Genomic DNA, 22420 nt, shown 5'->3' with positions numbered 1-22420 from the left:
GGCTTCTAGGTCCCTCCTCCCTGGGGTTACTTAGGTCCCTCCTCCCTGGGGTTACTTAGAAGAAGAAGAGGAAGAGGAGGAGGAGGAGGAGGAGGAAGGAGAAGGAGGAGGAAGAAGGGAGAGGGGCAGGGGGAGGGGCAGGAGGAGGAGGAGGAAGAGGAGAGATTTCCAGGCTCTAGATCAGCTTTCTTGTGACTAACGGGGGTGCCTGCCTCCACACCCTAGGAGACAGCCAGACCCTCTGGGGACGTTTGTGGGCCAAAGACAAGACAAAGAGAGGGGTATGGAGAGCCTCAGGCCATGCCACCAGCCCAGGTGCTGCATGCAGGGGGCTGCGCTCAGCCTGTCAGCAGTGCTGCCCAGACAGGGCCAGCCTTGGAAGAGGATGTTTTCCTCCTTCAGGAGGCTCCGGGTTTACAAGGCATGAAGTCCCGGACGAGGCCAGGGTCAGCTGGTGCCCACCACCTTCCCATGTCCACTAGTGCCACGAAGGTGTCCTCCCGGCCAGGGGGTCCAGGCCTGCAGACTCACACCACTGCATTGTTCACATCTACCCCTTTGTTGCCCTGTGCAGAGCTCATGGGGTACTCAGCAACACTGGTGCCATTTTCTTCTTTCCTCAGTGGTTTCCTGGAAAGGGGTGAAGGCAGGAGGAGGGGAGGGGAGGCACAAACAGGGTTAGTCATCGGCATTGGGGGGGGGGGCTCCCAGCCCTCCAGGCCCTTAGAGATTAGTATCTTTGGACTGCTGGTCCTTGTGGATCAATCAGAAGCTAGATAAGATTCTAATTTAGCATGTCAACCAGGACATGGTTCAGGAGGGAAGGGGAGTGAGACAACATGCCTGAAGTGAGACTTTTCTAGGCAAACCAATGTATGGTCAGCCCAGTAGGATCAAGCTTTGATTGAATCCTTTAATCGCGAGCAGACAGTTAAAGGTGAATAGTTGGGAGTCCGGATGGTTAGAAGAGAGGCGTTAGTGACCGCATTTTGCACTCTTGCCTCTGTGTGGCCAAAAGCAATAGAAAAATGTGATGAAGGGGATGTTGGTCACAAGAGGCTAGTGTTGGTGATGACGCTGACAGCGGTAGCTGTGCTGTAATGATGGTGGACGAGGCGGCAGAGGTGCTAGTGGTGGTCAGGGCTTTGGTGATGATGGTGTGGTGGCTGTGTTGGTAACCGTGGTAAAGGAGACAGTAGAGGAGCTAGTGCTGATGATGGCCCACGGTGGTAGTGATGATGATGGTGGTGGTTGTGTGTAACCATGATGAAGGCAATAGTGGTGCTAGTGGGGATGAGGGCCATGGTGGTGATGACGATGGTGGTGTGGCGCTTGCACTGCTAATGTGGTAGAGGTGGTGGTAGTGCTGCTGGCGGTGATAGCAATGGTGGGACAGAAGACCAATGGGGATGACGATGGTGAATTCCCACGCTCCATTCGCTGGTTCACACCAGTGGCTTTTGGATACTTCACACTGAATCATCTGAAGCTTGTCCCAGAGGCCCTGGAGCCCCGAGACCATTTCCCCTCTGCACACAGGAGGTCAGGAAGGCTGGGCAGAGCCTTTGCTCTTGCTTGCTGAGGTGCTGAGATCTCTGTATAGTGCCTGCTTCTGGCCTGGCTCGTTCAGGCTCTGACTCCTACCCTGCCTGCCCCCACCCTGCTTGTGTTGTGCGTCCTGTGGGGCTCAGGGGCACGGTGCCCCACTGCTGCCTCTTGGGTGGATAGGATTCCCAGGGGGCCATCACTCATGTCCCCAGAGGTGCTGGGGTTGAGCCAGGCAGACTGCAGTTGAATGCTGTCTAAACTGAGTATTTATGGTGATCATCAAAAGCCCAAGATGGATTTGTCTTAAGTATCCCCAGAGCTTCCCAAAGCAATCGTGGTACTTAGTGACGAGTTCGAAGCCCATAGGAGAAAGGCTGTGAGTGAGCTGAGGGGAGAGAGGAATTCCAGGACACTGTTGGCGGTGTTCTGAGTGGAATCACCCAGCCTCAGTCAACACACTTTTCTTTGTGAGAAAAGTCGCCCCCCGCAGCACGAGAGGGGACATCAAACCCACACTGGGTCCACGGTGCAGCGTGCTTTATATAAAACACTCGCAGTAGAGATCGCCTTGTCTCTCCTCTGAAGCAGCTAGGCTGGAGCTGGAGGTCATTTCATGGGGAAACTGAGGCTTGCCGAGGGCTCTGACTGCGGAGGTCCTCCAGCTAGACTGTGGTGGAGCCTTGCTCATCGTCACCCACTGCTACTGTCTGTCTGTCCTAGTCATGCTCACGAATGGGTTGGCATTCCCAGCAGCTATTCCCCAGGACACAGGAAAGCCTCCTCCACTCCTCAGAGATTCCCAAGGACCCGGAGGCTAGCAGCTGCATTCACCTTTAACCCTGGACGCTCATCACGCCCTGTACCTCATTCATGGAGCTGCTCACCGATCTCTGCCAGGGCAGGGGCATGAGGTCACATGGAGGGCTCCACTTGCTTCTCCCCTGGCACCCAAGACACATCCTCTACCAATGTGCTCCCTGGGCTGTGCCCCAACGCTGCTCCCCAAACCTGTCAGGTTTCCCATGAGAGCTGGATTTTCCTGGAGCAGAAGATGGCTCTACCCCTGCCCCCGACTTCCTCCCTTCACCAAGCACGGCATTGAGTGGCTGACATGGCATGCTGCACCACCTTTCTGAGCCTCTGTTTCCTCATCTGTGAAAATGAGCATGACCGTGGCGCCCACTTAGTAGGCTTGCTGGGATGATTAGACATGTTAGTGCGTGTCCAGCACATGGGCGGGTCTCCGGCATAGGGTAAGTACACGTTAGCTCTCAGCGCTGCTGTGGGAGAGGTGTCGGCAGGAGGAGGCTGTGCCCTGGGCAGCAAAGGCCACAACGCTCCGGTCTGCCGGGCAGCCTACCTAACACGCCCTCTGAGGTTCCAGAAGTGCTAGGGGGAGCTGGCCTGGCTCCAGGCTCCTGGCGGGCCAGTCAGGGGTGGTCCCCTTAAGCCCAAGAAAGACATTGCCACCCGGGTCCAGGCAGAGATGGCCACCCAGAGCTCCTTAAATGGCATGGTTCCTAAAACCAAGAGAAAGGCTAGTGAGCTTCTCCCTGGCTGTGCCCAGGGGTCCTGGGAACGAGGGAGCTTGGTCCCATCTGGAGACCTCTTGTCCGGACCTGGGCCTGGCTAGCCACAGCTGCTCCATGCTGTCCTCTGGCAGGGCAATGCCCAGAGCTCCTGCGGCACAGTCTCGAGGGACTTCTGCATAAATGGTGTCGCCTGGCATCTCCGAGCTGGGCGGGCAGAGCAGAACCCAGGGGGCTCTCTTGGGTCCCACTGCTAAGGAGATGACAACTTCACACGGGAGAGGGTAGTCCTGAGCAGCCTGCCGAGGGAGGGGGGAGGGAGGGAGAAGGAGGGAGGGAGGCTGCCCAGCTCCCTTCCTGTCTCACTTGCCCCAGCAGAGGGTCTGCTTTGATGCAGGTGTCAGGACCCAGAGGCTTCCTTCCCAAGATATCCGTTCTCCCCACTGCCCAGGATTGGTAGCGTGTACATGCACAGGTGTGTGTGTGCGCGCACGTGCACGCACACACACACCCACACACACCCCTGCATGCACATATACCACTGAGGTTCACTGTGCGGCTCCTCTGACTGTAGATTTACTATAGACAACACATGTCCTAACTCCAGACCAAATGGGCAGCCCCAAGGGTCCCCCCCTCATATTTGCTGATGATGGAGGCTCCAAAGCCCTGGGGCCTGGAGGAAGGTGCACAGATGGAGAGGGCTGGGTGCCTCCCTGCTGCTACCTCTCACTTCCAGCCCTTCTCAGAGCTGAGCACCCCAGTCTGGTCAGGACCGCGCCTGGCAATGATGGTGAGAAACAGCAGCTCCTGAATCTCAAGGGAAGCCTGTGGGAGAAATGTCAAACCTAGACAGCAGGGACACCAGCGAAAGAGCGCTGGCTCTAGCCACAAGACTGATTCGTATACTGCAACAAAGCCAGAATCTAGACTGGCACCAAGGCACCAAAGACATCCGAAAGGTTCTGAGCAGCCAAGGCCATGGTCAGTGCCCAGCATTTGACCAGAAGAGGCCCTTCCTGGCCCTGCAGGAACTTGGACTTGACTCTCGGTAAGAGAAGCTGTGCTGAGTGGATACTGGGCGAGAGAGACAGAGACTGAGCCTGAGGACATCCCAGCAGGGAGATGGGAAAGGTGGGTGTCTCTGCAGGGGCCCCCACCTGGCCACAGATGCTTGGCTCCATGAGGTAACCCCGTGCCATGGCCCCGGGGCTCCAAGACACTTCAAGGCGAGTTCCATGCTCCCAGTTTGTGGAGAGCTGAGCATGGATGGAGAGTCCCAGCCCTGTCCTGTCCTCCTGTCCTCCCTGCTAGCAGGGACCACAGTGTGCATACCAGAAACTAGGGGAGCCAAGACCACAGAGGGCCCGGGAAAGGGGTGCTGGTGAAGGACTGGGGGCTAGGCATTGAAAACTGGACATGTTCTCCATCCCCAAGCCGGGTTCTAAGCCACTCTTCCAGAATGGGGCAGGGGCGGAGGGAGCACTTATCAGATTAAAACCTGCGGTCCAAGATGTCTCTGTAAACAAGTCTCTATTCAAGCCTCAGGAATAGCCACCAAACAGTCCCTAAAGGCCAGGCACTGTGCCAGGCACAAGTCAGAAGAGATAACTGAAGCCACCTGACATGCGTGTGCACACACCCCTCAGACACACCTGCGTGGGCCCACGCGTGAACCACACCCTTCCCTCAACAGAGGCAGAGGGCAGTGACCCAGGGCAGGGAAGACGGACGGAACTTGCTTTCATCTGTGAGACAACAGGTTGACCCTTCACCTTGGACGCTTATAGTGGCTCAGACTCTGTAGGAACCTCATTCCCTCCCCTCTCTCTGATAGTCCAGTTTTGGGGTGGGGAGGGGGCAGGGGGATGTCACAGGCTCAGTAAGAAAGAGCCCTTCTCTGCGCCACCTCAAATCTCCAAAGAGAAAGCACCATTGTCACATTGACAATGAATGTCTAGTGAGTCTATAATCCAGGGAAGAATTCAAGGGGAGCTGGTGCCCTGGTGGCAAGGGGCGGGGACGGAGGGCTGAGTGTGGGGAGAGCAGGGAGCCCCAGTCCGCCGTGCAGGGGGTCGGGGTCTCCTGGAGACCCTGGAAGCCGCGTACTGACCACATCTCCAGGAGGCACTGTGGCTCCAGAAGGAACCAGCACAGCATGCTAAGCGGCTCAGCCACATCCAATATGGACACTGTCATGCTAAAGTCAATTTCCAGGTCTGCTTCCCCCCTCCCCCAGGGGTGTCTGTTAGGTGCAGGTACACTGGGAGTTGAGAATTAAGGGTGCTGACCTTGCTGTGTTCCGTAGTGGAAAGTCAGTATGCACTGTTTAAAAATCACTCCGCACCCTCCAAAGGCAAGCACATGACGCCCCCAGGCAGGGAGAGCTGGACCCCTCCCTTCCTCACTATAACCAGACTTTTCTCTTCATAGACCTTGCTGTCTTCTGGAGCAGAAAGTCAATAAGCACTGTTTAAATAGCTGCCTGCCAATCACTTAGAATCTATGGAGAAATACCAAAGAAAGCAATTAAAAGTGGCTGCCTGGACAGGTGCTGCTGGCTCACGCCTGGAGCTACTCAGGAAACTGACATTTGAGGATCAAGGTTTGAAGCCAGCCTAGGTATAGAAAAGTCTGTGAGACTCTTATCTCCAATTACCCAGCAAAAAGCTGGAAGTGGAGCTGTGGCTCAAGTGGTAGAATGCCAGCTTTGAGTGAAAGAGCCAAGCCCTGGTACTGGCAGGCATGGACAGACAGACAGACAGACAGACAGACAGACACACACACACACACACACACACACACACACACACACGTGTCTGCCTCTCAAGGGGACTAAGGGAAGAGGAGGTGAAGGCCAAGGACTATTGTTTTTCTTCATAGCCTTTGTGGAACGATTTGCCACTTGGGAACTGCATGTGTGAGTGATTACTCCGGTATGTATAAAAACTAAACTAAAAAGGTGTATGAAGCCAGCAGAGCCCTAACCTCACTTCTTCATCACTCAGCACCCTCCGGAGGCACGCACCGACACCCCGAGTCTGGGAGGAGAAAGCTGCACCCTCCTTCCCTCACCACAACCTGCACGTCCTCGTAGCCCTTACGGTCTTTCATCCTGTTCCCTCTGGTAGTTTGCTGGTCTTGTGCTTAATCCCCCCCCTTCCACTCACAAAAGGCAGGGGTCCTGGGCACACAGGAAGTACACAGTGAACACATGCGGACCAACACGGACGTCCTGAGCAGCCCTGTGCCGCCACTGGGCTTCAAGGCCCCGACCATGAGGTAAAGCTTTTACTACAAGTGGCTGTGAACAGCCGTGAATGCCAGAGCTGAGCCCAGGGGGAGGGGTGCAGAGCCCTAGTCTGGAGCGCAGACTCTAGTCTTCAAATCTGTGCCTAAAAGCTGACCAGATCGCCCCCTGCAGCCAAGGCCACAGATGGGAGGGCACTTTGGGGGTACTTCCTGAGTTCCCCTGAAGACATCCCCAAATGTCAATCTGGCATCTCCAGAATCACCTTCCTAGCCAGTTCTAGAACCTTCCACCTGCACTAGGGCCATTTACAAAAATTGGGACTTATGGCTGTGAGGGTTAAAAAAAATCCTGTTTAAAGAATGGGGTGTACTGCTGACTTTGTCTTCCGATGGTTTTCCATGGTGAGAGAAAAGGCGTGTTCCCAATGAATGTGCGGAGTGACCAGGGTGGTCCCTGGCAGTGCCGCGCTGCCGGCTTGCTCTTCCAGGCAGTGAGACGGGCTCTGGGGGTGGCCTTGTCTACCAGGTATGAACGTCCTTCTCCCCCGGGGCTCAGCCTGGCTCTCACCTTCCCTGCAGAGCCCCTCCTGACACTCAATACCCCCCTGCGCCGGGGACTCTCCCTGGATTGAGGGCGGAAGGCTGAGTGGAAATGGCTGGGCTGCCGGCTCCGCTACCCCCAGCTGCCCATTCTCTCCCTGCCCTGTGCCCCAGAAGCTGGCCTCAGCTGGCTTGGTTCCTCTTGGACTGGGGTTTGGTCATTCAAGTCATCCATGGAGACCCAAGAGGTAGCAGAGGTTGGGAGAAGATCCAGCCCTTCTTCCCTGTCTTGGGAATACATCTTTCAGGTCCAATCACAGGCCCAGCTGGAAGTCCTTCTAATGTGTGAGCGACTTCTGCTCTCAGAAGGCACCCATGGCACAATTTCCTAGTCTTTCCTCTCCCTAGGGTGCTCACCATCCCCACTGCTCTATTCCCAGCTAGTTTTGCTGCTTTTTACCAGCCAGCGGATATGCCTAGAGAGATGTCCTAGGCCAGAGCCACGCCCACTCCATAGTAAGAAAGCCTCTCTCCTGGGAGAGGCTGGGAGATGTGGTACAGATGTGTTAATGGGAGTCAGTTCTGCTACATTCCCTTCCTCTCCTCCAAAGGCAGGAAACCCGTTTCTTCAGGGGAGCTTGAGGCAGGAAGCAGGCCCCGCTGTCTCGGTGCACCTTTTGGAAGCTCTGAATCTATGAAAGGTTAGGCTGAGCATCTCCCAAAGATGAGGGGGGACTGGCAGCCAGGGCCGCAGTGCTGCACTCTCCCCTGAAACCCTCGGGCTCCCACAGCCCAGTCACAGGCAGCCTGCTCAGCCTGGAATCCGAGGCTCCCCAGTCAGACTCAGGTCCCCGGGGGGGAGGGGGCAGCTCCTCCTGGGGCCTGGGAGCGCAGGCCCGTGCTCTGCTCCTGAAAATCTTCCTAGTCCAGCAGTTCATTAGCCCCGACTCTGTTGAGTTCACCACTTCTCCTCAACAGCCACCGCAGGCCACTAGCTCCCTTCCCAGCCTCAGGGCTTCTAGGTCCCTCCTCCCTGGGGTTACTTAGTAATGGCAGAGCCTGAGTGGGATCTCGCCAAGGCCAAGGCCCTGCCCCGGGGTCTCTGTCTGCCTGTCCTTGTGGCAAGGTAGGGAGGGACAAGGTACTCTGCACCAGTCCTCAGAGCCCCTTCTTCCACAGCCCTGAGGGCAGACGGAACGCGGGGGGCGGGGGGGGGGGATCTGTTCCTAGCCAGAGTGCAAGTTGAACTTATTGTGAACACCACAACAACGCTCAGTTCTGGGTTCAAAGTCTGGCTTCACGCTCCCTGGTTGTGCCCTCCGCACAGCAGCTCCCTAACTATGAGAAGGTGAGAAGGTAAAATGGGAACACTGGGGAGAGAGGAGCCAGCGCCGGCTGGGGAGCGACGAGAGGGAGCCAGAGTCTCCCTGTCTCTTGGGAGTGTGCCTTAGCCATCTCTCTGCAGTATAGGAGGGCTTTCCCTGGGAAGCACAGCCCTGGGCTAGGCCTGTCCAGTGTGGCAGTGCCCCTGGTGTGTGGGTCTTCTGCCAGGCACTGGATGCAGGCTGATGGCTTTTCATGGCTCTCAAACCATGTGTGGATCAATTGCTTGTTGTAAGATGTGTGTGTGTGTGTGTGTGTGTGTGTGTGTGTGTGCGCGCGCAAACTGGGGCTTGAACTCAGGGCCTGAGCGCGGTCCCTTAGCTTTTCTGCTCAAGGCTAGTGCTCTATCATTCAAGCCACAGCTTGCTGGGTGCTGGTGGCTCATGCCTGTAATCCTAGCTATTCAGGAGGCTAAGATCTAAGGTTTGCAGTTCAAAGTCAGCCTGGGTAGGAAAGTCTATGAGACTCTGGTCTCCAATTAACCACCAGAAAACCGGAAGTGGTGCTGTGGCTCAAGTGGTAGAGAGAGAGTGTGTGCCTTGAGCTGAAGAGCTGAGGGACAGCACCCAGGCCCAGAGTTCAAGCCCTATGACTGACCAAAAAAAAAAAAACCTTGGCCATCTCTGGGTGAGGGTAGTTCATTATACACTCTGTGCTTAATCATCTATCTTAAAAAAGAAAGTGACGAATGGGCCGAAGAGCACCGCGCCCAGCCCGCCGGGTCTCAGGGACACAGAGCCGGCACAGTGGGTGAGCACTCACCTTTTTATGGCTTTGTAGCAAATGATGACAAGCACGGTGAGAAACACCAGGGAGGCACAGCATACGGCGATGACGATCACCAGCCCCGACCACCAGCTTTCCTCCGTGGGGCACGAGGTAGAGTTGGGAGCTGGAAGAGACAGAACAGCCTGAGTCTCCCCGGAGGAGCGGGGCGCAGCCAGTGTCCGAGGTGCGTCTGTCTCTACGGCCATCCAGCCATCCATCACCCAGAGGAAGGCCCTCTGACCTTTCCTGTCTCTGCCCCCACCCCAGGCAGCTGACATCATGGCTGGCCCCCAGCCAGGCACTTCCTCTCCCCTCCTTTGTGCCTCTATCCTGGCCCTGGAGTGCGCTGAGCGCTGCCCGGCCGTCCATCCTCCCAGGCATGAGCTAACTGACAGCAGGGTCAGGTTTAATTTCCCATGAAAAATAACAGAACATCTCATTCTCTCAGTTGAGGCATTAAATCCGGTGCTTCTGCAGGTGGGGGCGGGGAGCTGGGCTCACAGGGGACTCTGGGGGAGGAAGGAGAGAGAAGGAAGCGGTCAGTGTCTGTGTCGGAGGCTGGGAGGCTGGCTGGCTGATGTGTGGATCCCGCCCAGGTGGTGGGCACCTGCAGCTTCCGGTGTGAGCCGTCGGAGGGGAGGGGAGGCCAGTTGGAAATGTAAGGATGCCCTTTTGCATCCGCTGTGTGAGGGACCCCTGAAGCACGCATGTCAATGGGCCCATTCACTTCCCTCTGAGAAAAGCGAGGACATCCCACAACCATTGGCAAGACCCAAGGAGGAGGGAGCATCTAAAACTGCAAAAGGGATGCGAGTAGGGGAGAAAAAAAGAGAGGCAGGGAAGGGCTGGGGTGGCAGGATAAAAAAGCAGCAAGCGATGGACAGACAGACTCACACAGGGCAGGTCATCAAGATATGTCAGATGTGCAAATTATCGGAACTGAGCCCACTCGGTCCGCTCGGAACTAGGCACCCAGGGGCTGCATGTGTGTGCAGGGTCAGGTGGAGCACTGCGCAGACACAGCGTGGATGGTCTTGTGTCTGTGTCCACCATGAGTGCCCCCTCTGACAGCTGGGCCAGAGCTACACCCCATTCGGGCATTTCCAGCACTTTCTAGCTCATCTGTACCCTACTCTTCTGCAACTCCTATTCTGATTTCTAAATTCACACATTAGATTTGCTTGCTCCTGACATCCATATATTTGCAATACGTGCAACAAACATTCTTTTTCTGTCTGCCTCCTTCCCTTGACGTAGTGTTTGAGGATTCACCTGTGCGGCTGCACAGTTCAGTCATTCCTTTATATTGCTGAGTAATATTCCACCGTGTGGGCATGCCACAGTTATCTAGTCTCCTGTGGGCAGACTATAAAATGTTCCCAGGTTTTTGTCCAGCATGAAAAAAAGCTGCTGCAAATATTTGCATGCAAGTCTTTGCACAGACAGGTTTTTATGTTCCTCTTGGATGAGCATAGCAGTGGCAGCTCCGGGTCCCACAGAGTGTGCGTGATCGATGATGCCCTGAGGAACTGCCAGTCTGCTTTGCCCAAGTACTCATACTTTCATGCCCTGCTTCCTTGTGGAGCCAAGAAAACGGGTGAGAGAAAATGAGAGAGCTACTGAGATGCTACTGAACTCAGACAGCCGGGCCAGAGCTCCAGGAAGCCATTGCCTGGTGCCTAGGGGATTGATCTGTGCTAAAACCCCATTAACAGATGCAAAGCCCAAGGGGCAAACCTCAGATCCTCCCAGACCCCAGACAAAACTGGTGAAGCCTTCTGCAGAACGGCAGGACCAGCACATCACCAGCCGCTCTCAGTCTGGCCCGAGAAAAATACAAGGCCCAGAATTCAAAGCAGGAACAAACACTGAAGTGAACTTGTCTAAGACTTGACACCAAACTCCAAATCCTTCCTTTCACTTCCTCATTTGGGGGTGTCTCTGACTTGACGAGATCTTGCAGGGGTGCCCTGGCGCCGACCCACCTGCATATACTTCACCGTGGGAAAGTCGGATCCCTCTAGGCTTTCTCTGTCCATCCGGGCTCCACTCCTAAAAGACGTGCCCCATCTTCACTGCCAAGGCCACTTTTGGCGATGATCTCAGGCTGCAATGCCTCTGGGCAAGTCTGGACCACAGACTGGCCCTGGACCACAGAAGATTGCCTCCCCCACCCCATCCTGGGGCTAGGAAGAAAGAAATCTACCAGTGTGCAGTCTTGGCCAGGGCCTGTACCCCAGTCTAGTAGCACTTGGAAATATGGGGATTGGGTGATCCCAGAATCTATGGATGTTAAGGAAGAATGGGTCCGTTGAAGCCCCCATGTTCATCGGCGGCTGATCACATCATCTCTTTGCTTTATGTTCTCTGTTATTGGGGTGGGGTCACTTCTCAAGTCACAGCTGACGCTGACGGCGCTGAACTACCCAGTCCCCGCAGGCCAGACCAAGAGCCACTGGCGATGTCCTGAGCAGACTGGGGACTCAGATTTGAGGAGACAGCGCTTTGAAGGTGCTCATTCGCTCACTCATTCATCCGACATACACTGAGCATGCCTGGTGCCTGGCACCATGCTGGGAGCTGGAGATACAGCGATAAATCACACATGCTCCGTGCCCTTGCAGGCCTGGCGCCAGCTGTGTCTTGGATCATTACAGAGCTGACTAAGACCCGCTCATCTTGCTCAAGGAGCCAGCAGTCTCCAAAAGCTGTGACATGATTTGCTGATAGGCCAGGCGAAGGTCAACTGGAGAGAGGACACCAGGTGTTCAGGTGGTGCTGGCGGGGCGACGCCGGGGAGGAGCAGGTGGCCAGACAGCAGAGTCTGAGACACCAGTACTGTCACCAGCCCAAGTAAGGGGGCCCCAGCCTGCTGCCACCTCTGAACATGACAGAGCGGCCGGAGCTGTCCACACACCGCGGCAGGGGCCACACCCCCTCCCCACGCTCAGTGAGGCCGGGTCTGCTGACTTCAGTAAACACTTGTGACACCTGTAGAGATGGTGACGGGCAGGCCAGCAGGGCAAGTTAGAAAGACCCAAGCTCATGTTTGCTCTCTCAGGCAAGCCTCATTCTTTTCAGTTAAGAAATGCATCAGTTCCAGGCACTGGTGGCTCACGTCTGTAATCCTAGCTACCCAGGAGGCTGAGAGCTCAGGATCACAGTTGAAAGCCAGTTTGGGCAAGAAAGTCCGTGAGACTCTCATCTCCAATGAACCAGCTGAACACTGGAAGTGGTGCAGTGGCTCAAAGTGGTAGAGCACTAGCCTTGAGCAAAAGAGCACAGGGACAGTGCCCAGGCCCTGAGTTCAAGACCCAGGACTGACCCTACCCCACCCCACTCCCCCCAAAAAAGGAAAGAAAGAAATGCATCACGCTGGGCACCCACCCATGGCTCACGCCTGTAAGCCTAGCTACTAGGAGGCTGAGATCTGAGGATTGTGGTTCAAAGCCAGCCTGGGTAGGAAAGTCCATGAGACTCGTAACTCCAATTAAAAATACCCAAAAGCTGGAAGTGGAGCTGTGGCTCAAGTAGCAAAGTACCAGCCATGAGCCAAAAGCTCAGGAAGAGCACCCAGATCCTGAGTTTAAGCTTTGTGACATCTCCTTCCAGCCAAGAAGGGGGACCAGGAGCTACGTAAACCCCCAGGAAACAAGCCACACGTGATTCTCTAAATAGTGAGGATCAGCAAGCAACGATTTCCCAAGACACGAGAGACACAATGAATTGTATTGGGCAGGGAGAGCCCCGGGGCCCTGGCCAGCTGTGAACAGGGAGAGGCAGTCCCACCACTACTAGGATGGAGGAGTAAGGAAAGCCAACAGCAAACAATGATGGTGTGGAGATCTGATTACACGTGGCGGAGAACACCATAAAAAGAAACAGAAGAGAAGCCAGCGAGGTGGGAGCTTCAGGTGAGCCTCTTATTCAAAGAGTCAGGAGTGATTCTGCGGGGAGCTTGTGGGTTCCCCCAAATTCATACAAGAACAGTGTCTGGCCAGACGGACCCTTCGGCTGCTCTCCTTGTGAGTTTGTTGACAAAAGAAGCCGCTTTCTAGTGGGCAGCAGGAGTCTAGTGGTAACTTCAAAGCACACAGGTAGGCATCATGGAGGCTGGACAAATTATACTCTGCTCTACAGTGAGGAAACTGAGGCTACATAGGCCCAGCCCAGACCTGGAATAGCTAAACGTTGGGAATCTGAGGTCCGAGGGAAGCTGAGCGCTGAGTGACAGGAGGGAAGTGTTCCTGCGAGAGGGATGAATCAGTCAGAGTTGCTGCAGGCTTCTGGAGACAACACCACTTGCAGTAAGGTATCATGCAGCCATGCAGACACACACACTTGTCTGGAGGAATGGGGTGACAGCCACGTTATTTCTTTTAAAGCTATTTTGCATCTTGAGCTGGAGGCTTTATCTGTGACTCAGCCTCTTGACCCTGCGTGTGGCCACCAGTGGAGAGGCCGGCTGTTCCCTCACACAGTGCCCTTCCTGAGGATAGCCTGCACCCTGGGCCCCACTGGGACCTGGGGGGCATCATTAGATGTCCCCCCCTTAACTTCAAACTCCATGGTGACTCATGCCCAGGCTGCCTAAGTGGCTGCCTGACTGCGCTGTGGGGAAATTCGACTTACTTATGGCCAGGTGAGGAAGGCTTCCTGCCTTGTCCAGCCCCATGGGGTCTCTCCACCTACTTGGCCAGCGCTGCCTCTGTGATGGAGGTCAGTTCCTGTCTCGTCCCATGGGCCAAGGTCCACGATCCTGTCTCCAAACACAGTGGTCAAAGGCCAGAGCTGCAGGGCTGAGCCCGGAGTTATTGCTCTGTCTTAGGGTTAGCACCCCAGACAGGTGGCAGGAGGAAAACTTTCCCTCAGGGAAGGCCTAATCCACTTACAATCTGTCCTCTGCCAATGGCCATTCAGATATTTATACCATCACTTGTGGGCCTTACAAAATCATTAACACAAGAGGTCCACGGGAAGCTGCGGAGAAGCATCCACATTGGTCCCATCTCCAGGTTCTTATCTAGCCCCCGGGCTGAGCACGGTCCTCTGGAATGGGCACAGGTGGCCCAATCAGGTGTCAGGACTTCTCTGCAGGTCTCTCTCCCACCAGGTCTGAGGAAACTGCCCCGAGCTCCAGGACAGAAGCAGCACGTGAGCCGCAGCACGCAACCCTGCCGCCCACCAGCCACCCGCACAGCCTCCGTCCAGCCCCAGCTAGCTAGCAAAAGACACCACCTGGCTTTGTGTGGCTCACAGGGACAGTGAGAGGTGGGAGCTCTGCTGGTGGCTTGTGTGGTGGCTGAAGCTGCTTCACAGGCCCTTGGGAGAAAGAGGAAACCGAGGCATGGAACAGCAGAAGAACTGCTGGGGATGCACAGAGACCAGACTCAGATTCTCACAGCGCCCAGCCTGCTTTATGTACTACACCCGAGCAAAGGGCGTGGGGCTCAGAGTTTGGTCTCCTGCCTTGGTCCTAAGCCTGGATCCCAATGAATGGCTTGACCCAGACCCAAGGTCCAGCGGGGAAGGGAGGGGGAGGGGCACCTTCTGCCCCACCCCACACAGAGCCCCATTGTCTCTGGACACAAGGGGTTGATTCTCAGCCACTGCTTCCCATTCATGGGCTCCAGTCCTGGGCAGGCCTGTGCCAGGGGCATCTACCAGCCCTAGGGCCAGCAGGCCCGGCTGTGGGGCAGCTCATTCCTGATAAGAAATCAGAAGAAGGTACCTGGGTTTCTGGGATGAACTTGAAACCACATTGGCCTGGGTGCTTGAGCCAACCCCTGAACTCAGCTCCCCTTCCACACAGAGGGAAGAGGTGACTGTGGACCTGGCCTCCATCTGTGCCTCCATTTGGGGGGGCCCTCACCCTTCCTCTACTGATTGGATGCTATCCCTAGCTTCTGGGTCCTACACAAGGTAACCTCTTTTCCATAAGCCTTCCTCCCTCAGCCAGTGGCTCCTGCAGCAGGAAGCAGCTGACCGCCCACAACGGTCAGCCTTGGTTCCCCTGCCCATACTAAGCAGAAGACAGAGGCACAGGCCCAGCCCCACAGCACTGCAGGACCCCTGGAGGTGTCTCAGAGGGGCTAGACGTTTCCATCCTGCTGTAGATTGTGAATGCTGTAGCCTATCTGGAGCTCCTGGCCTGCAGCTGCTGGGAAGCAGTGCACCAGCGGTGCCTCATGCCCTGGGGGACAGACGGACAGGCACTCCAGCCCTGCGGGACTCGTGCTCCTCCCCAGCCTGTCCCTACACCCCTGCTGCTCCAGTCAGCCCAGCTGTTCAGGTGCTGAAGATGGAAATGTTGGTCCATGACATGCACAAAGCCGAGGCGACAGATGTCAGGGTGTCACCAGGCTGTCTCTGAGCTCCAGAGTCACCCACACCACAAGGGCTGAGTCAGCTTGGCCTTCGCTGGGCTTTCTATAGGAGGACTTCCCGGGACCCCAGGTCCAACCTTCCTAACTGCTCTACTTGCGGCCTTGAAGCCTCCTCTCAGCCACACCTCCGTGCATGTAGCATCTCCCAAGAGCCAGCACCCCAGCCTGGTCTTCCCCAGCTGGAAGCATCTAGCGGTGGGCTGGACCTCTTCTCCCTGCCCTCCTCAGTCCTACCAGGAGCCTCCTCCCTGCCAGGTTCAGGCCCCTCCTGGAGCTGCCCTCTGCTGAGCCCTGTTTTCTGAGCCCATGGTTAAGTCATGGGTGGCCAAATGGTGTGGCTGTCCCTTCAGCCCAGTCCCACTGCCTCCCCTGACTCCTGCTCCCCTCTCAGTAGCCCCTCCTCTTTGGGTATCAGTTGCCCAGTTCGGCAGCATTGACTTTGAATCAGGGCCTAGAGAGGCGTGCGGGCCCTGACCGGGCCCTGATTGGTCACATGTCATCTGGGCTTCTCCACTGCACGTTGTGAAAAGCAACAAAGCCTGTTCCATGGGTGGGTCAAGAATGGTGTGGGATGCGCCATCAGAGAGCTGGGGATACCTACCCACTTCCTTCCCCTTGCCCGAGCCGCCCCCACCTCTCCTGTGCCTACAGACCCACACTTTGAGGAGTGGGTTTCCATGGCTCAGACAGGTCCTTCTACCTTTAAGTGGTTTAGGGGTCATGAAGCTCAGGCTAATGACAAGAGCAGCAATGTCAGGAAATGATCCTCTGGCTCTTGAGGGAGGCACCCAGCAAGAGGCAGGTCTCATCTGGCACCACTGGTGGCACCACGGCATCCTTTCCTGCAAAGCAGAACAGCTTGAAGGGCTAGGAGGGCTTCAGGGCAGGGTGGGTAGGTCTCCGTGTGAAGTAAGGGCAAACGTGGCCTGGAGAGGTGAGGTTTGAACAATGGCTGGAATTTGGCAAGGGAGTTCAACCCAGGGAAGGAAGGGTCAACGAAAAATCCCTGAGTGACCGCTCTCAGCAGGGACAATGAGGTGAGGCTGTGTGGGGTCTGCAGGCCGTGAGGAGGAGTGAGAACTGGCGTAGCCTGGAGTCTCTCAAGAGGGGTGGCAAGGCCTGACTTCCAGGGGGAGAAGTCTTGGAGCATATTGCCAGGAGCAGGAGAGAGATGAGGGGGACTTGGACTGGGGGGGGGGAGGGAAGACAGTGATAGAGCAAAGGTTAGATTCAGGAAATGCTTTGAAGGTCAGTTTGTGACTGGGTGGAGGGAGGGAGGGACAGAAGAGCTAAGAGTGCCTCTCAGGATCTGGGGCTGAGTTGTGGAAGGACGGAGCTGCCATGGACAGCTGGGAATGGAGATCAGGCATCCATCACCCACCTGGAAAAGACAGCATGCCAGAAGCTTGATCTCAGCATCCGGAAGTGGGGTGTGGGGAGGGGCATGACTATGGGAGCTGTCCCAGTGGCACCCAGGCCCCTCTTGGGGATGTTCACGCTCCCTTCTCTGTGAGAAGGGAGAGGCGGCCCTGTGGGGAGGTGCTATTCAGGTTGGCTTTGGCTAGAGAGAGATGGAGGAGAGGCACTGGCAGCTGGCATCCCACTGGTCCCTGCTCCCCATGGGGGTGACTGGAACCTCTTCCCTTGATGCCCGGGCTGAGGAGCCCTAGACTCTTCCACTGGTGACTTTAACTTGTGGCCTGTGCTCCACAGACCACTCCTCCCTCCAATGTATTTACTTCTGCCCAGCGTTCTGGGCACAGAGCCAGCATGGTGGCAGTGCGGCTATTTCTCATCAAGGTCCCGTCCTCAGGCTCAGCTCCTGCGGAGCATCTAAACCCCATGCATTATTAATCATTATCTCCATCACTCCTGAGCCTAATTAGGAAAGGAAAATTATGAATTGGGCCTATGTCTCTCTGGCTGGGGGCGGCCACTGCATTTTGCCAGCATGAGGGAAAGAGGGTGGAGGCCAGGGTGGGAACTGCGAACAGTGGGAGGCTGGCTGGTATAGCTAATTATGCGTCTGTGGCCTTGTTTCCTTGCTCTTCGCCCAAACAGCCTCTTTATTCGGCTTCTGAAGGTGAGGACCTGTTCATCCACAGCAGCCTCTGTGCTTGTCCCAGCCAAGCTGGTCCCGTGCCCTGCCCTCTGTCCCTCCGTCCCTGTGCCCAGACCCCCCAAGCACTCTGCTCTCAATGGGGCTGCAGATGCACCCTCGCCATGAAGGTGCACCCACAATCGTCAGCTTTATAACAGAACAAAGCTGAGGAGAAGTGACCAGGGGGGAGCATGTCCAGAAAGCTCCAGGTGATCTCCTGAACCCCAAGTTTCCCCCAGTTCCTCATCGCTCCAATGAGAAGGCATACACTCACTCAGCACCCATCTATCCCATTGCTACCACACTGTGCTCTGTGTCCAGAGCACTGGACAGAAATGAATAAATAACTCAAAGAGCAAGTGGGCTACAGAGGCGTAGGGGCCACAGGTGAGAATCAAGGATGGAAAGGTCCTGAGCCCCATCCCCAGGACATTAGAGGAGGTCTCAGACACCAGTGCAGGGAGCAGAGGGGATTAGGGGTACCAAGATACTGAGAACATGATGGTCAGGAAAACAAAGGGTTCACACCCTCATTATGCACATAAGCTGCTGGAGAATAGACATCAAACAATCACCAAGGAAATGCAGACCCTGTTCTTGCCTTACCAGCACTACCTTACTGTGTGTGCCTTAAGGGCAAACAGCAAGAGATTATAAAACCAAAATAGCAATGCCCTGGCCTGGGGAACCAATGGGAGTGGATCAACAATAGTGAGCTCATCTTTGCCTGTGAACGTGCTCCCAATGTTGGCATTAGTGCCCGGCAGAGCCCACCTTATTGACATTCAGTAGACACTGGATAGCTTTCTTTCTCCCCTTAGGGGGCCTCTTAACTGATTGGTGATGGGAAGATTCCAAATGCCCAGTCTAGTGGAATCTCTGTTCTGTCTAAACAGATGTGATGTGGAATGCAGATTTAGGGTCCACTTGGATTTGTGGTTGACCTGGCCTGTAGGCCGTATCCCTCCCATTGCCTGTTTTATTGGGACACAGCAATGCCTTTAAATGTCTCTCACTGCTTCTGTGAATATCGGCAGGGTTGGACCGTTGTGACAGAGAATGTGGGACCTGTAAAGACTCAGGTATTTACTTCTTGGAAAGTTGGTTTGCTCCTAACCAAGAGGAAGTTTTCACCAAAGATTCTTAGGCAGATTCTTAACATTGCTCTGAGAGCACACCGAAATCAGACTTGGAATTTGTATTTTGCAAGTAAACACTCGGGCTCCTTCTGGTTTATTTTTAGAAAAGTTCTTCACTGTAAATGTCACACCAACCACTCTGGTAGGAGTCTCTAGGTTTGTGGCACAGGGCCCTGCCCTGCCTGCGAGTTTTAACACTGTCAATGTGGGGAATTGTGAAGCACAGCAGACAGAAGGATAGACAGACAGACAGCTGAACCTGAGTTTGGGTACTAACATGGCTACACCGTACGTGCTAAGTGACCTCTTTCCCCCTGCCAGAGGACTTGAACCTGGCAATCCTCAGCTTCTCAGAAAAGGGTGACCATGTTCCCTCATGGCGGGAACTGCTTTCCATGTATACTAAATGCAGTAAAGTGTCACCAGAGTGACACATACAACTTTCCCGACACCTGCAGACCTTTGTGATACTCTACCAGGGTCTGGGAGCCTGGAGTTTATTCCCAGTACCCACAGAGTGTCCTTCACGGGTGATTGACAGGGTCAAGTGTGAATGAGCATCCTCTGTCATGGCTGGGGCAACCCTGGGGCTCAGAGCACCTCTAGGGCCTGGCCTGTCACCCTCACTTGACTCCTTCCCAACCCTTTCCCACCTCCTCCATGGCTGTCTCCCCTGGGAACATCTCCTTCTCAAATCCTTGTGGCAGGATCCGAGGAGTGGGTCCATATCGGGGGACCCAGACATGAGGTCACTAAGGTGCTGACAGTCCCTGGCTGCTTTACCAGGCATGGGCAGAGATGAAATTCTACCCCAGGGAGATGCCTGTGAACTCTTCAATCTGGACCATTCCTTCCCAGAACTCTTACTACTTCTCTGGATAGACCCTAAACATATATATTTAGAAAAAAAAGAAAAAGAAAGAAGGAAAGAAAGAAAAAGAGTGAAAGAAAGAAAAAAGCAAGCAAGCAAGCAAGACAGGAAGGAAGGAGGAAAGGAATGAAAGAAGGAAGGAAAGAAGGAAGGAAGGAAGCAAACCTGCCTATGGTTTTGGGACAAAACCATAATATTAAAGAGGAAGAAATATCCATGCTACTGGTCTAGTGGCATATTCTCCAATATCATGGCCACTAGTCATGTGTGCCTACTTCAAGTTAAAATTAATTAAAGTGAAATAAAGAATTGAGTCAGTTATACTATTGTATTTCAAGCTCTCAGTAGCCAGGTGGAGGGAATGGCTACCACACTGGACAACACAGATATGGTCATTTCCATTAGCACAGAGTTTGTTGGATGGCACAGGCCCAGAGTTCTGGGAGGTACTGCTCTTCTTTTCAAAATGGAAGCCATGATAGGCAGACATGCCACTGTGGTGAACCTGGTGAGGCCTGAGACCTGGTCTAGAACAGTCCTATGGGCAGCTTCTGCCACTGGCCTGTCCTGTGGCTAGGACACCAAGACTGGGCAGGTCTCACTTAGCAATGGGCTCCTGCTTGCAACTGCCCTTCCCTATCTGGACAGTCAGTTTCTGGTAAATACCAAGGTCATACAACCTGGGTCTGGGGTTATCACTGGAACTCCTTAAGCTTCTGCAACTGACTCATCTCTCTGGACCTCGAAGACCTCTTGCCCAGTGGGAGTGGCAACTTTGGGTGGAACAGGGTACTCTGGTTTGGCACCACTGATCTCTAGGGTGGATTATTCCTTATGGAGAGCTGTCCTACACATAATGTCAGATGTTCATGCACATCCCTGATCTCTGTCCACTAGAGGACAAGCATGATTGCCTGCTGTTAGGAACCACAGATCTAGAAGGTTTCAGGGCCTCAGGGACACAGCTTTAGGGGTAATGCAGACCCACCTGGTCTTTTGGAGTGTACTGGACCAACTCTAGCCCACCTAGGGAGTTATACTTCATGACCTTCTGGCTGGGACATTCTAAGATTCCTAGCCAACTGCCTTCAGAATGACCCACAGCTACTGGGAGGCTGTGCAGTAGAACTGTTTGTAACAGGGTCCAGGAAGAAGCCAAGGCATTATTTCCAAAGCACCCACAATTCTCTCCACCAAAGCGGGAAACAACGTTTCTTTGCCACCCACAATCCAGTTCATTCTAAATCTGAGCATAAGGAGCCCATTGACTCTGAGGCAGGGGGCACAGGGGTGGGGAGCGGGTAGGAAATGGTGGCCTCTAGCCTTTTCTGATTGCTGGCAGGGATGACACTGAAACTTGGGAGCAGAAAACAGGAAGTGCATATATTGCCTTGTTTTTCTCTGGCAGAACAAGAAACGGTCCTCCCTCACCCACGTACAATCATGCCATCTTTCCTAGATGGAAGACAACAACAGAGCCTTCTGAAGGGCGGCAGGAGATTGACCTTCACCAAACCAGGCAGGGGACACCATCTCTTCCAAATAGAACTCCTTTGGTCATGGGAGATAAAAGGGGTAAGGCCACTCTGACCTACTGTAGGAAGGACAGCTTGAAGTTCGGGTGCACCCACAAATCCCATGGTATGCTAAATCCCAGTGTGAACCATAAACAACTTTTCTGCTGTAAAAAGATGTCATCACCACAAGTTATAGAAAATCAGAGCCACCGTTCAATGTGTCCCCGCTAAAATCAATGAGGGCCACTGTGTGTGTGTGCCAGGCTGTTCCCACACTTTCGCTACTATTTGTTACTTGTCACCTGCTGGTGAACAAGCAAATTCTATGATTTCAGCAAATTTTATGGAGGGAAAATACTAATACCTTAAAAAGTTCAATTTTTTAAAAGAAAAAATAGAATGAAAGCTGTCACCCCCTTTGCGGGTGCTTGTCAAGTGCTGTGGCACATGCATGTGGTCTAAGGTGTCTGAGCCAGGCAGGAGGTGTGTATACCATTGTCCCCCTTAGCAGAAGAAGAGGGGTCAGGAAACCTCACCCCGCAGCCTCGCTTCATGCTACCACAGGCAATTGCAAATCAGACAAGACCATGATTATGGGATTTCAGCAACAGCCATGTTGGTTCAGCTTGGAACCATGGGAGGTAGGGGGAGAACTTGATCTCAGCCCTCTGGCTTCCATGAAGGGTATCCCTAACCTTCCCCAGCCTCTCACCCATTCTTCCCAAGGGCTGACACCACCAACTGAAGAGTTGGTATGAGAGGTGAGTTAGACCTAGGCAGGCCAAGTTTACTTCATTCGCGCTGTGGACTCAAAGCCAGGGAGATAGGGGGAGTCCTTCTTCCATACCATTTTCAGAATGAATTCTCTCCCTTTAACTCAGTATAGTCATGAACTCCTGTAAACACCTTATTAAAAATGCAATGAACTTTGAGCCTCTCAACAATACAACGACTGCCATCTGCTCTTTATTTTTCCTGACAGCTGGTCACGCAGGTCACCATAATTGACCTCTCCATCATTTTCTTCTGACAGGGACATTAATGGGGCCTCAGAGGTAAGGGCTGCTCATCTAGACACCAGCTGTGTCATCTGCTTTAGCACACGTTACCCAGACCAACACCACAGCAGCCAGTGCTTCCTTGGGTACTCAGAGCTTCCCATTTCGTTTCACTGGCCAGCTTCTAGATGTTTCTAGAACTTTCCAGTTTGAAGAGGCCAACTCCTTTCCGATCAATCCTTCTAGACTCTATGCATTTATTGCTTTTCAGAGTGAGAACACCCCTGTACATACCTGGCCTGTTATTGCTCGTGAGATATAAAATACTACTTAGAAGTAATATATTTTGGTAATGTTTTCGTATCAGTATGAGTGGAACTACTCATTC

General features: G+C 54.3%; 1 protein-coding gene across 1 annotated transcript in view; it reads right to left on the bottom strand.

Moving 5' to 3' along the window:
• Positions 1 to 180: 180 nt before the first annotated feature.
• The window catches only part of Prima1 (proline rich membrane anchor 1), a 44847-nt gene continuing 22607 nt past the window's right edge, over positions 181 to 22420 (bottom strand). The window contains exons 4-5 of the mRNA XM_013014706.1: positions 9015 to 9144; positions 181 to 630 (exon numbers count right to left, since the gene is read on the bottom strand). Coding sequence (XP_012870160.1) covers positions 528 to 630; positions 9015 to 9144 — 233 coding nt within the window. The 3' untranslated portion in view covers positions 181 to 527. The remainder of the gene's footprint in view (positions 631 to 9014; positions 9145 to 22420) is intronic.

This window comes from Dipodomys ordii, unplaced genomic scaffold (genome assembly GCF_000151885.1).
Source record: "Dipodomys ordii isolate 6190 unplaced genomic scaffold, Dord_2.0 Scaffold2, whole genome shotgun sequence".
Classification (NCBI taxonomy): Eukaryota; Metazoa; Chordata; class Mammalia; order Rodentia; family Heteromyidae; genus Dipodomys; species Dipodomys ordii.
Note: the sequence above shows the minus strand (reverse complement) of the source record. Positions and strands in the feature narration are given on the sequence as shown.